We start from the raw sequence: 15,239 nt of genomic DNA, 5'->3' as shown, positions 1-15,239 counted from the left end.
TTAGGATGAGGTGCAGGAGGCCATTGGAAGCCTCAATTAAACACGGCCCCTTTTGCCTTACACTTGCAGGGCTTACGCGCTTTATGCACCAGTACCAAGGAACAACATTAATTGCTTCAGCACAGCAGAGAGTACCATTTCCCAACCAGAAAACAAAGGTCCGTTGATGATGGTGCTGGGAACCTGATTATATGCTGAGTACAGAATTCTGCAAATGTTCCACTGTTACATCTGCATTAAGAAATGGTAGTCTCACAAAACAGGTGGTGGAAAGTGAGCTTGCCAATGTCTCTTGTGCCAAGCCCAGGAGGAGCACAGGCAGAAAGACAGGCTCACTCAGACATGGCATAATGTGGGTTTTCTGCACACAGTTTCGTATTGTGAAATGTTTTGATTTGGAAAACTAGAAGCACTACAGTGTGAAATGTGATTTCCTACAACAATTTTCAGATGTTTTCTGTGTAAACACTGCACATCAGCTGCATGCTAAATAAACCAACTCAGCATTGACTGTTGATTGTTGTGTCAACATGCTTTGGCTCTAATCTTACTCGCGCTGCAGAAACTGGTAATTTCAAGGCAAAATCCAGGATTTGTACTAGGGAAGGAATTCCCCTTTTATTCTCACATTGCTTTATGATACAATGGGAACCTAATAATTGTATTGTTTAGGTCAGATCAAAGTCTATGTAGTCAAGCATTCGGTTTCTAGCATAAGGCAGCCAGGTATTTTTGGAAGTTCAAAAGCAGGACTTGAAGATCATAGAATTGCAGAGTTGGAAGGGACACCAAGGGTCATATAGTTCAGCCCCTGCCATGCAGGGATCGCAGTTAAAGAATCCATGAAAAGGGCCACCCAACCTCTGTTAAAAAACCTCTAATAAAGGAGAGTTCATCCAGTGTAGTTCATTCCACTGTCAAACAGCTCTTACTGTCAGAAAGTTATTGGGAACTTCTTACTGTCAGAAAGTTCTTGGAATCTCCTATCCTATAATTGGAATCAGTTGGGTTTTGATTGTAGCTATTGCCTCTGAAAGGGTGTCTGGTATGGATAATATTGTTGTGGACCATCTTTATACACCTTTTTGTCGAGGTGATACCCTAAAACGTTTCTTTCCCAACACTAAATAGTATGATTTTGTAGATGATACAGGCTGCTAGCCCATGTAACACAAGATGTAATATTTCAGCTAGAGCAACTCTATCAGTAAAGCAGCATGTGTTTGTATATTAACTTCTGCTTCTAAAGTAGAATTTAAAGGGGATTCTTAAACAAAATGTGCTTCAGCTCAGATACTGCCCTGGTTTAGACAACCATGAATAAGGCCTGGTGAACTGCAGGCTGGCTCATTACTGCTATCCTCCTCTGCATATGGAGGCTAAGGGTGAAAGCTTCCACTTTTGATTAGACTATGCCTTCCTATTACATATAAGATCAAGGAACTGTGGTGAGTGTGGTGTGTCCTTCTTGAATAGCAAAGTACAATTTCGGAGTTAAAATACACCAAAGTTTGTACATAACTGCAGCTTAGAAGAAGGGAAGAGAACAGAAGAGATGATTGCACTCCCTATCCTCCTATTCTTCCAAGGTTTGAGTTTTCCAAGAGTTTGGAGAAGCCCAAAGTTTCAAGGCCAGCACCATATCAGGGTGACAAGAGCAGACATTCAGGGATCCAGAATGTGTCAGTATATTGCTTTTGAATGTTATAGCTCATGCCCTCTACTTCTTGGGCCTTAACGGCAAAGGCACCAGCATATGCTACAGATCAAAAAGAAACATCTTCGCTATCACAAGAGGGAAGGAGCATGTAAGCCTGGTCTTTGGAAGGGGATGAAGACCAGAATTACCAAGAACAACCTATTCTGTCATTCTTATTTAGCTGCTCTCAAATAAGTAGCATTTTTTTGTCCCAGCAAGAGAATAGGACCTTTGGGTAGGACCTTTGTAGCTGAACTTGTCCTTTGCCACCTGAAATCCAATTTGTTTGATGTAGCAGCAGCAGCTGCACAGTTTCTATGTCAAACAAATAATTCTAACATGAGAGTGGTTGGTTTCTTTTTTGGCTTCAATTTTTAGTTGTTATCTTGAAATGGAACTCTAGCATACCTGAAGAAAAGAGAACAGGGGAAGGGAAAGGCAATAATAGATCCTAGTGTGATATACAGTCAGTTTTAGAAAACAAAGTGCTATGCGTCAAAGGAAGTGAATAACAGCAAGTTATTCTGTTGCAGCTCATGGACAGCCAGTGCTTTTGATTTCTAGAAATTTTATCTCTATGTCCTTGACCATCTGCATTCTTTCTACCATTCTCCTTTTATCTGCCCCAGCTTTCTCATGCCGCCTTCTTCTCGGAAACTAACCAGCTGTACTTTGTATTGCCTTTCTTCAGCAGAGTAACCTTATAGGTTCTGACTATGACACTGTATCTTTCTTCCTGGTAAATTTTTTAAAAGCTCAGTTGTTTGACCACATCTGCACCGCTTTTTCAGCATAGTCTTCGGCTATAGTTACGAATCCCAATTTCAATGATTTATTTTCCTTTCTTGTCTTTCTCTTGCTCCTACAAGCTGTGTAGTATTGTATGCTTCTGTGGTGGGTGCAGAGGTCAGGGGCAGGTGTGGGGGGGTGGGGCTGTCCAGAAGTTAATTTGCATACTTGGGATGCATCTAAAGGGGTGGGTTTTTTTCACACCTACTTTTATTCACCTGAGTTGGTGGAACAGTCATACACTACATCCCTTCAGTTGCTACTCTTCTACCCATTCAACCCTCTCCAGTCCAAGAAGAAATTATCTCATCCCTCCTCCTTTGCTTTCAACAACTTGTAAAAAATAAAAGGAAAAGAACTTGTGTTGTTATTCATATGGCACTGTTTCCTATAATGACTCATCCATTATTTTGCCCCAGGACTGGAGGGAGCACAACCCTGTTGTTCTTGTTAGAACTTTCATTAGCGTTTGATACTATCACCCATGGTATTCTCTTCTGCAGTCTACAGGATGTGGCCACCAGGGGCACTGTTCTCCATTGGTCCCAATCTTATCTCTGGGGGCAGTTCTAGAAGGTAGCATTGCATGAGCTCTTGAGCTATGGGGTGCCACCGGTGTTTGAAATTTGCCAAGCACAACTTGTACTTGGCTATCGGCCACCTGCTACCAAGAGAAGATGCCTGGTCTCCAGGATGGCGCCTCACATCTCCACCATCTGGAGGTTACATGCCTGGGGATCCTTGGATCTTGCCTGTTTTCAGTATCCATGATATTTTATCTGCATAATCAGAACACATTTCAGGAACCAAAAGGTTGTATTGAAAAATATGACTTTAGAGCTGTCTGTCCCCAAAACGGCAACTAGATATTCCATAATCCTAGTTTAAGGAGCCATTTGGCGCCTAACATCTATATCTGAGTTTCCTAACACTTGTATGTCACAGAGCCTGTGACCTAAACCAGTGGTCCTCAACCTTGGGCCTCCGGATGTTTTTGGCCTACAACTCCCATGATCCCTAGCTAGCAGGACCAGTGGTCAGGGATGATGGGAATTGTAGTCTCAAAACATCTGGAGGCCCAAGGTTGAGGACCACTGGTCTAAACCACCGAGCCTTTTGGGCTTGCAGATTGGAAGGTCGGGAGTTCAAATCCGTGTGATGGGGTGAGCTTCCGTTGCTCTGTCCCAGCTTCTGCCAACCTCGCAGTTTGAAAGCATACCAGTGCACGTAGATAAATAGGTATAGCTGCGGCAGGAAGGTAAACTGCGTTTCCGTGTGCTCTGGCTTCCATCACTGTGTCCTGTTGCCCAAGAAGCGGCTTATTCATGCTGGCCACATGACCTAGAAAGCTGTCTGCAGACAAATGCCAGCTCCCTCGGCCTGAAGCGAGATGAGCGCCACAACCCCATAGTCGCCTTTGACTGGACTTAAGTGGCCAGGGGTCCTTTACCTTACCTTTGTATTTACTGTCTTCAGCATATCTTTGTCTTCAGATACCAAACACTTGGCTTTTTCTATTTAGTACATACATTTTAATTTTATCTGATTACAAAATAGTTTTATCTGAGGCTTAAATTAGAAACAGTCATGGTTGTTGATGTATTGTAGCTGTCTGTGACACTGCAAGTCAAAGTCCCTTGACTTGTTTAGACTTCCCCCAGCTTCCCTCCTCTAGTCTACTTCTAGTCATTCTGTTGACTATGTTTTTATGCTCCCTGTGGCCATAAAGTTGTCTATGAATTGCCCCCGTTGTGGTTTTCCTAATGCTCTAACTTCCTACATACATAGAACAGCATGGCCAGTTAATGCTCCACTCTAGACTGGTAATAAATATACTATAAGTCAGATCCCCCCTGTAATTAGCTATCACATTTCAATGCGTGAACTTTTGCTTAGGTAATATTTAGTTTTTACATTACCTATGTCTCAAGAGCTGTGTCAACTGAAACAAAAGTAAAATTAACACTAGTTACAGTCCATCAATTATTAAAACATCTCTTATTGCATTTTACAGAGTATAATTGATTGGACAGAACAAATATTGAACAGCAGAACAGCACTTAAAACTACTGGAAGATTGCTTTTAATGCTCATTCTATAGCTTTGAAAGGTGGGGGTGGGACTGTAGTTATGCAGCATGCATAAAGGCGAAATTGCTTGCCACTGTAATTATACTTGTTCCTTAATTCTGAAATTGCTTTTCTGTGTAGAAAAATACAGTGTAACGATAAAAGATTTAATTAAGTTTTGACAGCTATTCAACATTTCCAGGAAGGCTTCTGTTTAAACAGAAAAATCTTAGGGTTCCCTCACCTGCAAACTGTGGTGGTTGTTTGCCGCTGTCCTTCTTATATACAAGGCGAAATTGTCAGGTTAGGGGGTCTTCGTTTGTTTCTGATAAGTCTTTATTCTCCCTGCCACTTCTGGACACTAGAGTTGGACCCCTTCAGCGTGACTAGGGTTGCCAGACTCAATAGTGGACAGGACTTCTGTGCCTTTAATTGCCCTGCTCTCTTTTGAGTCTGGAAAGCTTAAAGAGAAACCAGCAGACCCTTTGTTTAATTTCCAAGCAAAGGGTCTGCTGGTTTCTCTTTTAGGTTTCCAGACTCAAAAGAGAGCAGGGCAATTAAAGGCACAGAAGTCCTGTCCACTATTGAGTCTGGCAACCCTAAGCATGACATTTGCAGACTAGTGAACAAACATGTTTATATAGGCCCAGGAATCTCGTGTCCTGGACCTTGGCACATTTTTATGCCAACACATGTGGCCGGGAGTGGGGGAGGAGTATTGTTGGATTATCTCTCCCGTCACCAAAGAAAAATAGATGAAGAGATTTGGTGGAGAAAACAAGGGATGTTTCAAGACTTGACTGTCAGATTAGTCAGTGCTACCCTCCCCATCCAAATGAACACAAAAGCAAATGCGGTGTGACTGGAAAACAAAAGTGAATTAACTCCCTTAAAGGTAAAAGGACCCCTGAACGTTAGGTCCAGTCACGGACGACTCTGGGGTTGCCGCGCTCATCTCGCTTTACTGGCCAAGGGAGCCGGCGTACAGCTTCCAGGTCATGTGGCCAGCATGACTAAGCCACTTCTGGGGAACCAGAGCAGTGCACGGAAATGCCATTTACCTTCCCACCAGAGCAGTACCTATTTATGTACTTGCACTTAGGCTTTCAAACTGCTAGGTTGGCAGGAGCAGGGACTGAGCAATGGGAGCTCACCCTGTCATGGGGATTCGAACCACTGACCTTCTGATCAGCAATCCCCAGGCTCTGTGGTTTAACCCACAGCGCCACCACTGAAATGTAGTAGTATGCTAGACAATGTGGGCTTGCGGGTTCATTGATATCTTTAATTGAATGATTATCCATTTTTCTTATGAGAAACTCAATAATGCTTTTCAATGAATTTTTAAAGTAGCTTTTTAAGTAGTTTAGCCAAGAGAGAAAGGGATATAGTGCCATTGCTTGTTCAAGAGCTCACATAATGGTACACAATAGGTAGGTTCCGCAGCAAGACTCATGCTTCTGTTTGCCCAAGAGGATGCAGAAGCAGGGTAATGTTTGTGGACTTAGTTCCAGTTTTCTTGTGCTGTTCTGTGCAAGGTCTGGTGCTGTTTGCATTAAGAAGGGAACCTTTGGACCCAGCACCCATGTGTTGATCTGCAAAACAAAGTTCTTCACTTTTGATAGTCTTCGCAGCATAACATTGAGGAACCTTTTCTTAAGCATATGAATATGCACACTGGTGACCAATGATTAGCTGCAGGTCCCCTGTGAATGGCCAATGTATGTTCAAGGGTGAGCATTTAAGATCAAAAGTGGTGCTCATATTATAGTGAGCCAAGTTTGTTCATTACTGGTGTCAGTTTGTAGGGCACTCAAGAAATCTGTTCAGCTAATTTCCTTAGAACTAACCTGTGTATGACTCCAGAATGTAAAGTATTGTTTCTTAACCATTCAGGGGTCCTTTACCTTTTTACCTTTACCTTATGATTTGTAACAGTTTCGCTTCTGTAAACTATTTATTTTGGAAAGGATTTTTTTTTGGTCTGTTCTTTATGTGTTTGGGCACCTCTTAAGATATCGTAAAAAATAGGGGCAGGTTTTTGCCTATGTTTGGATATAGTTAGATGCCATTTTGAATCAAGATGGCAGACTGAACCTTTCAAAATGCCAGTGATTTTAACCACTGGTTTCTAAACTGCACTTGATGCTTTTGTTTATTAGAATTCCAGGGCAACGACAGGCTCAAGGCTACTGGTTTTTCAAAAAGTAATACAAGGTGGTGGTTTTTAAAAAAATGTATTTTAAAAAAAACTTCCCTTTTCATGTTTGCTGTGAGGGAATAGCAGTGAGCACTGATGTTAACGTGATGGAGCTATGTCACACTTTGTGTGGCAAAGGCTAAAGCAACTGCTGTCCGGTCCTGTTGGCAATCCTAGCTGCACCATGCTTTATCTCCTTTAAGCAAGTTTGTGTTTATAGAAAACCAAACAGAAAATAAGGAAGGCGGGCATTCAAGGTCAAGAGAACTACCTGGATTTTATGAACTGTGTGGAGTTTATAAATCAGCCTTGGCAGCAGTATAGTTCAGTCTGAACTTCAATCCTTGCCTCTGAGCAAGTAAAGCGGGGGGAGTAGAACTCTCTTTAAATAATAGGGTTTCCTACTGTTATAAACTGGCATTATTGTCTTTTTACAGTCTCCGGTACATGGATGCTGACATGGACTACGAAAGACCTAACGTTGAAACCATCAAGTGTGTGGTTGTTGGTGACAATGCAGTGGGGAAGACTCGCTTAATTTGTGCAAGAGCATGTAACACCACCCTGACGCAGTATCAGCTGCTAGCAACTCACGTTCCAACAGTCTGGGCAATTGATCAGTATCGAGTCTGCCAAGAGGTATGTACTGTCCACTTTATCAGGTTGTGCAATAATGTACAAGGAAGTTTGCCTTGGCATCGATCAGTTATTGGCTTTAAGTGTTGCTGCTTTGGTCAGTGGAGTTGTATGTTTTGAATGCATGGTGCTTGGGAAAGAGAAGTAATTCAAAATGGACCAAGTAGACTGGTCTTCTATCAGTGTTGATAGAACATATTTTGAAATCATTGGACCGTTCTGTTCCAAAGTGATAGCTCTATATGGTTGTTGTTTGAAATATCTGTGTTGTGTTTGAATATATACATCCTTTTAGAGTTTATTTATCCAGTCTCCTTTGTTTTAAAAGTATAATTTTTTGTGGTTTGTTTGTTTCATTACAAATAATCACAGTTTGTTAGGGGAAGGGAAAAAGAGAGAGGGATGAACCACACCAAATTAATTGCAGTTAAGTCCCAGTGATATATCTACAGTATTTAAAAGTTTTCTAAACTGCCCTTCACCTAAAGGTTCCAGGGCAGGTTACAACAACCATAACCTTATATTATATTGTTGTATCCCATCCTGGGACCTTATGACAGGTAAAATAAAATAAAATAATTAATTAAGAGAGAACATAAATGGCTATATTTAGACATTATGCCAAACAATGTATTGTATGAACCATAGTTTATAATCCAGGCCATGTTTTGAATTTTATGAATGTGCAACACTGTGGTTTAGCACTGTCTGTCTTTCCATCCAGTACCCACCTTCATAGATTCACTCCGGGCCTTCAAAATTTAACTTCTGGTTCTGGTTCAGAAATCAGAAATCATGCCCAGAACATAATCAAGCCTCTGTAACCATGGTTTGGCGCAATTTCTCAAGTAAGCCTTTGACCATGTCCTAGAGCATACTTATATATTAGGACTTTCTCCAGGGAATTGTATCTGCAGCAAGCTTTTAACTGATAGAAATGTACATATTTCAGGTTCTTGAACGTTCCCGGGATGTTGTTGATGAAGTGAGTGTTTCTCTCAGGCTCTGGGACACATTTGGCGATCATCACAAAGATAGGCGCTTTGCTTATGGAAGGTAAGTGGGAGTTAGCCCAACTTTTAATTTGCAAGTCAAGTAAAGCCTAGTGGGAAAAGAACTGCAGCTTTGAAGTTTGAAATGTGAGGTATTAAATATATTGAGAGTGTTCACATTCCTTTCTTTCGAAGAACAGCATCTATCACAAGGGTTATGAATATATATACATCTTTGAAGAGAACATAGCTTATCTATGTAGTTTATCAGTGCCATAAAGGTTTTGAGCAAAAGTCTTGAAACATTTTGCATTTCAAAGACCATTTGCAAAAATGTTAAAAAAAACACCCTGAAGTGTTGTCAATTGCTTGAATGCCATGATGAAAGGTAATCAATTCACTTATTGCTAAAATAGCTTCCAGGTGTGTTAAAGTATACAATACAAATGCTTGTGATTCTGCACAGGGAGAAATCTTTCACAACTACTTCTGGCATACAAGCATATGATGTGAAATCTGACTAACCCTGATTCTGCTTCATATTTGAGTGTAGTGTGACTCTGTTTTCTCCAGGCTATTCATGGGTGTCCAGTTCTGATAGGCATGTTGGTGTGGATGAAGGAAATGCTTTTTGCCCTCGAGTCCTAAATTTATTGGCCTAAGCACAGTTTGACCAGGGTTAGAGTAATAATTGCTTTAAATGCATGTAGAATTGTAACCTGATTGAAGTCCATTAAAGACTTACTTCCTATTTTGTTGATTTAAATGTAACTAGAGGGAACAGGTTGTGTTACCTGAATATCAAATATCCTTTCATCAGCATTATAGACCATTGGCTGGGATCCAGAGAGCTACTTTTAAGCATGACCCTAAAGCTTTGGGTATCAGAAGTAGTTCTGTATGCCTGCCTGTAGCACGGTGTGTGTGTGTGTGTGTGTGTGTGTGTGTGTGTGTGTGTGCGTGCATGTGTGTGTGTGTGTGTGCGTGCATGTGTGCGTGCGTGCCTGCTGATGGAGAGCTACAAGCCCAAACCCCATTGGCTATGCAGAATCAGTTGTATGGTTCTTGCAATTCTGGCATTTGCATCTAAGCTCACTTTGCAGTTGCTGATAATAGGTTTGCATTGCCTTTCTTGTTTAGCACTGGTGGCTTAGTACATTGCAACTTGGATGATGTCTGCATGAGCAGTAATTTAGTACAGTGGTACCTCGACTTAAGAACGACTCAACAACTGAATTTTTCGACTTACAAATGGGGGTAATGGCTGCGCGCTTACGAATGTCTCGACATCCAGAAAAAAACAGTGTCGGTTTTAGATAGGGATTTTTTGACTTACGAATTTTTAGAATTTTTTCCGTTTTCAATGCATTCCTATGGGAAATCACGTTTCCAATGGCGTTTTTCGACTTACGTATTTTTCGACTTACGAAGGTGCCTTCGGAACGGATTAAATTCGTAAATCGAGGCACCACTGTAGTTCAACACAGTCTGTGGTGGTGGTAGTATTTTACTCTGTTAGTCCAGTCATATGGGAGGAAACAGATGTAACATTTTTAACAGTTTTTCATCCACAGTAGGAATCTGATTTCACAGTTTCCTTCATACAGGTTTTTAGGCTTGCCATTTCCCTTATCCCTAAGGCAAGGTATTCCCCTTAAATATGAAATATATAGGACATTTCATGCATTTATACTAATATATGTTCATCCTTCAATTTGCCTACTCTGTCAGCAGTTTATAAACACTGCGAAGGATTGAGAGAAGGGAAGATATGTTGGTAACACCATAAGCATTAGCCAATAGACATCTGGCTTTCTCTCAGCAGGCTTACAGAACTAAGAATAAACCCTGTCACAAAAATGCACACACATTTTCAAGGCATGGGCAGTTATTTCAGACTGCTTCCATCACACTTAAAATGTAATGCCTACAGTGTCTCTCGCCCAGCCATTGTATACGGGGTAGGAGAGAGAAAGAACCAGCAATGAAGGCAGCCTCGTATATTATGGCTCTCCCATGTGGAAGCTGCAGAAATGGCTTTTATGAGACAGTCATAATATTTGCAAGCCTCTTAACCGTGTGCACATCTCTGGTTGTATGGGGAATCCCCATGCACAAAACTGCATGTTTCTGATAGAAGCTGGTATCAAAACCTATCACACCATCAGGCTGAAGCATGTGATCAAAAGTTCACAAACATTGTTGTTGTTTAGTCGTGTCCGATTCTTCGTGACCCCATGGACCAGAGCACACCAGGCACTTCTGTCTTTGACTGCCTCCCGCAGTTTGGTGAAACTCATGTTGGTAGCTTCACAAACATTAGAGCCCCTCAGAAGTTATCACAGAAAGAAGGGCTGTCGGACAATGAAAAGCAACAGGAGGAGGTAGCAAAAGCAATGGAAGGGATAAGGAGATGTGTTGCATCAGGCTGGGAGGGAGGCTTATGCAAACATAGAAGAGGTTTGCTGTGCCATTCCTTGATTTGGATGCTTTGGCCATCCTTGCTGCTTTATATCATTCTTCTTTGAATTCACTGTCCTGATGCAGAGAGCTTTATGAGAGGTGACTAGTGCCTTAACTGCTCGTTTTTGAAAGGCAATCAAAGCCCTAATTAAAGCATACAATTTAAATACTCACCCCTGTGATGGGGTGAGCTCCCGTTGCTTGGTCCTAGCTCCTGCCAACCTAGCAGTTCGAAAGCACGTCAAAGTGCAAGTAGATAAATAGGTACCACTCCGGCGGGAAGGTAAACAGCATTTCCGTGTGCTGCTCTGGTTCACCAGAAGCAGCTTAGTCATGCTGGCCACATGACCTGGAAGCTGTACGCTGGCTCCCTCGGCCAATAATGCGAGATGAGCGCGCAACCCCAGAGTCGGACACGACTGGACCTAATGGTCAGGGGTCCCTTTACCTTTACCTTTACCTATATTTAAGTATTGCACTTGAATGCACTGTTCAAAGATTGCAAAATATATAATGCATTTTTCAAAGTCACAAAATACTAATTTACTTAGGTGCTAGCAAGTTTAAAATTAAATTGTTCCTGTGTTTACTGTCCGTCTCCCTGCTTGCTGTTTCCTTATGTCAACATACACTCTGTTACTGAGCAGATTAGTATAGATTAAGAGGACAAAATCAGGCATGTTCCAGTTTTTGGAGAGAGAAGGTGTAGGATGACATATTTCATGCCCACTCCTATAAAGGTTATGCATATTTTATTCAGGAATACTTATGTGAGGGTCAGAGAAATCCAAACAAGGGGCTGGGGATTTAATCCCATGGACTGGAACTGGCTGGGGAACCCAAAAGGGAACAAGGCTCAGAGACCAGGAACTGGTGGTGGGACAACAGAGAGGAAGAAGACTGGGAGGAGAAGGTGTTGGAAGCTGAAGATTTAACAGGGTTTAGTGAGCTGAGAGAGTCTGTGGCAGAGACAAGGCCAGGATCAGATTCAGGAGCTAAAGCAGAAGAGTGGGGTGAGAGACATAGCTTTTAACTTACGGATTGGAAAATAAGGGATCAGCAGCCTCACCCAGCGGCGCAGCACAGGAAATTGTTTCTGCGCATGTCCAGACATGCGCAGAAGTGACTTCCAGTGCTGGGCTGCCCGTGTCCGCATGTCCGGGCACCGGAAATTACTTCTGCACATGTCTGGACATGCGCAGAAGTGATTTCCGGTGCCCAGACATGGGCAGAGCGGCACCAGAAATCGGTTCTGAGCATGCCCGGGCATGCGCAGAGACGATTTCTGATAGCAATCGGCAAGTGAGTGAGCGAGCAGCCAGCCGCCAAGCGAGGTGTTTTACCAGGCGGCGGCTGGCTGCTCGCTCGCTCGCTGGGGGAGGGGGCAAGTGGAATCTCCCTGGCCAGCAGGGAGGGAGAGGAGCTGCTTTGAAACCCAGAAAATTTACGGGATATCTACAATCCGGGATAGCGGCGGGAAACGGATTGAAATAAGAGGGTTTCCTGCGAAAAATGGGAGGGTTGACAGCTATGGTGAGAGAGGCCAAGAGGCAGAGATGATTCAGGTTGGTGAAGTGTGACAGGTGTTTCTGGTTCCTGCTGTGAACAAGCTCTGCTCCCCTCTTGTCTCCCAGAACCAGAAAAGGCTTGAAAGGAGTGGAGCAGAGATCAGTGATACAGAAGTGCAATCTACAGGGAGAAAACCCTGGAGAGGATGCGACTTAGCCAGCTGTGGGGAGATGGGGACCTTCAGTCTCTGCACCTGCTTCACGAGGGCAAGACCTACCGGAGATGAGTTGCTGTGCTCATTAGGCCTGACACTCCTGTGTTGATCATGTTTTTGCTGCTCTGGTTCGCCAGAAGCGGCTTAGTCATGCTGGCCACATGACCCGGAAGCTGTATGCCGGCTCCCTCGGCCAATAAAGTGAGATGAGCACCGCAACCCCAGAGTCGTCCACGACTGGACCTAATGGTCAGGGGTCCTTTTACCTTTACTTTAACTCCAGCTTGCAGAGTGTGATTTACTGCTGGCTAACCCGTGACAGCTGCATCCTAAACACTGCTAAATCCAAAAATCTGCTGGCCCGGCCAGAAGGTGGGTGAGCAGGGAGTTTTTGTTTGTTTTTTTCTGTACCAGCTCCTGGCTGCCACAGCAGAGGGTTAGAACAGTTTTGGATCTGTTAAGATTCATGGCTGACTCTGCTACCCACCTCCCAACTATTTTGGGGGTGCAATGTCTGTGGCCGCTCACAGCTGTACTTCTCCACTGCCCATGATTTGGGTGCAGAAACGCCCACCTAATCTTCCTGCCACCATCCCCAGCAGCACTGACTGAGGCTTAGAATTGTGCTGAAAAAGTTATTTTCTTACGGAAAATGTTGGTAAAATCAACTTATCTCAATGTTGAAAAGCAATAATGAACTTTTCTTAATCTTAATCAAGGGTTTTTCATTGCTGCTAAGCTGTGACATTCAAAATCAAACATGTCTGCATCTTTTTTCCAGTGGGGATAAAAGTAGCTGGGTAGAGATTTTCAGCAATAAAACAGCACAAGGGTAAAGGGTTAAGAAGCTCCCTCTCCCCTCCCCCCCTTTTCTTGTTTTGCTGGTCTTCTGCTTCATCATGGAGCCTCAGTGTATGTAGGAGGGGAAAGGGTCTGGAAAAAGAATTGCATAACAGCACATAATGTATGCTTTCACCCTTGAGATCACTTAATGTGGAATGGCTAGTTCAAAGTACTCCCTAACAATGTTGTTAAACTACCAGAGAAATAGCAAAATGGTGGATTTTCCCACACTTTATAATGGTGTTTATGGGTGAAATGGGTTTTTTGGTCTGCGTCTGTGGTTATGAGTTTGTAATGTTGACTCTCCCCACCCCCCCACTGGCTGCTGAGTTAAATAGCATGGAGGACAAGTTTTTGAGCTTGTGGTACCCCCTCTTCCATTCATGCAAAACACACACCTTTCTCTGATACACGTATACACACATACATACCGTACATACTCTTCTCTCCCCGCAACCTATTACTTTGTGTTTTCTCCTCTTCTGTTTTAATTTTGTGCCATGCAGAACTGATCTGGTTTCTTGGTGCTATTTGAGAGTTATATGTTCCCATCGATTTCTGATCAAACCATGTCTTAGCATGTTCATTCATCATCATGAATTCACTTTTGATTTATTTCCGTTCTGCTTGACTGGGGCTTTGTTACAGTAGACATGCATGAGGTATGGCAAAGGTTCCTGGCCTCACTAATTGTCAGAAATAATATAAGAAGGTTATGAAAATTGTGCAAACGATAGATCATAACACAAATGGAATAAGTCACGCTCATCTTTTTAGGACCGCCTCTCTCCATAAGCACCTACCCGGACCCTGAGATCATACTCCGAGTCATTCTTTTGCCTCCTCCATGAGAGGTCAGGAGGGTGGCAACATGAGAACGGGCCTTTTCTACAGTGGCACCCTTCATTCTATCTACACCTTTAGGTGCCAGGCAAAGACATTCCTCTCCAACCAGGCCTTTGGCTAATAAATATCCAATACCAGTGAGAGCCAGTGTGGTGTAGTGGTTAAGTGCGGTAGACTCGTAATCTGGGGAACCGGGTTCGCGTCTCCGCTCCTCCACATGCAGCTGCTGGGTGACCTTGGGCTAGGTCACACTTCTCTGAAGTCTCTCAGCCCCACTCACCTCACAGAGTGTTTGTTCTGGGAGAGGAGGGGAAAGGAGATTGTTAGCCGCTTTGAGACTCCTTCGGGTAGTGATAAAGCAAGATATCAAACTCTTCTTCTTCTTCTTCAATACGCCTTTAAATGCATTGTGAGATAAGGAGGGGGCAGTTATTAAGTAATATGTGTTTTTTATCTTACATTTTTGTGTAATGAACCACCTGAGATCTACAGATGAAGGGCAGTGTACAAATTTAATTAATTAAAAATAAAAATAAAAGATGCTAATCTGCTACTGCAGCTACTAAGTCCGATACCACATGACAATTAGCAGAGGCATGCCGGTAAAACATGGTATATTATGTGCGTTGATTCATCACAACAAAATAGAGAGGAATAAATTAGTGAATTTCAGTGCATATTATATATCATCATAATACTTAATAGTATGGGGAGGGGAAGGAAAAGTGCAGGCTGTCACCTGAGTGTGAAAGTAGAGGGATATTCTTTTATTTTAACCTGTAAGGTTTGGGGGACATGTTTTGCGTATAACTTCACTTCTAAATAACATGCTTTATTTGTGTGAACAAGCTGAGCATAAGGCTTTGACCTCCCCCTCCCCCTTTTCATTTCTTTAAGGCTTTTGGCTCACAACAATAAAGAATTACATCAAATTGTCAAAAATAATTAGACTAGTAAGATTTTATTGGCAGGTGCCACA

General features: G+C 42.7%; 1 protein-coding gene across 3 annotated transcripts in view; it reads left to right on the top strand.

Annotated features, from left to right (window-relative positions):
* RHOBTB1 (Rho related BTB domain containing 1) overlaps nt 1–15,239 on the top strand; it is a 58,837-nt gene that overhangs the window by 17,883 nt on the left and 25,715 nt on the right. For all 3 annotated transcript variants that reach the window (XM_035138075.3, XM_035138072.3, XM_035138076.3), the window contains 2 exons: nt 7,195–7,396; nt 8,346–8,449. In XM_035138075.3, the coding sequence (XP_034993966.1) occupies nt 7,205–7,396; nt 8,346–8,449 (296 nt within the window). In that variant the 5' untranslated portion in view covers nt 7,195–7,204. The remainder of the gene's footprint in view (nt 1–7,194; nt 7,397–8,345; nt 8,450–15,239) is intronic.

Source organism: Zootoca vivipara, chromosome 5 (genome assembly GCF_965207765.1).
Source record: "Zootoca vivipara chromosome 5, rZooViv2.hap1.1, whole genome shotgun sequence".
Lineage (NCBI taxonomy): Eukaryota > Metazoa > Chordata > Lepidosauria > Squamata > Lacertidae > Zootoca > Zootoca vivipara.
Note: the sequence above shows the minus strand (reverse complement) of the source record. Positions and strands in the feature narration are given on the sequence as shown.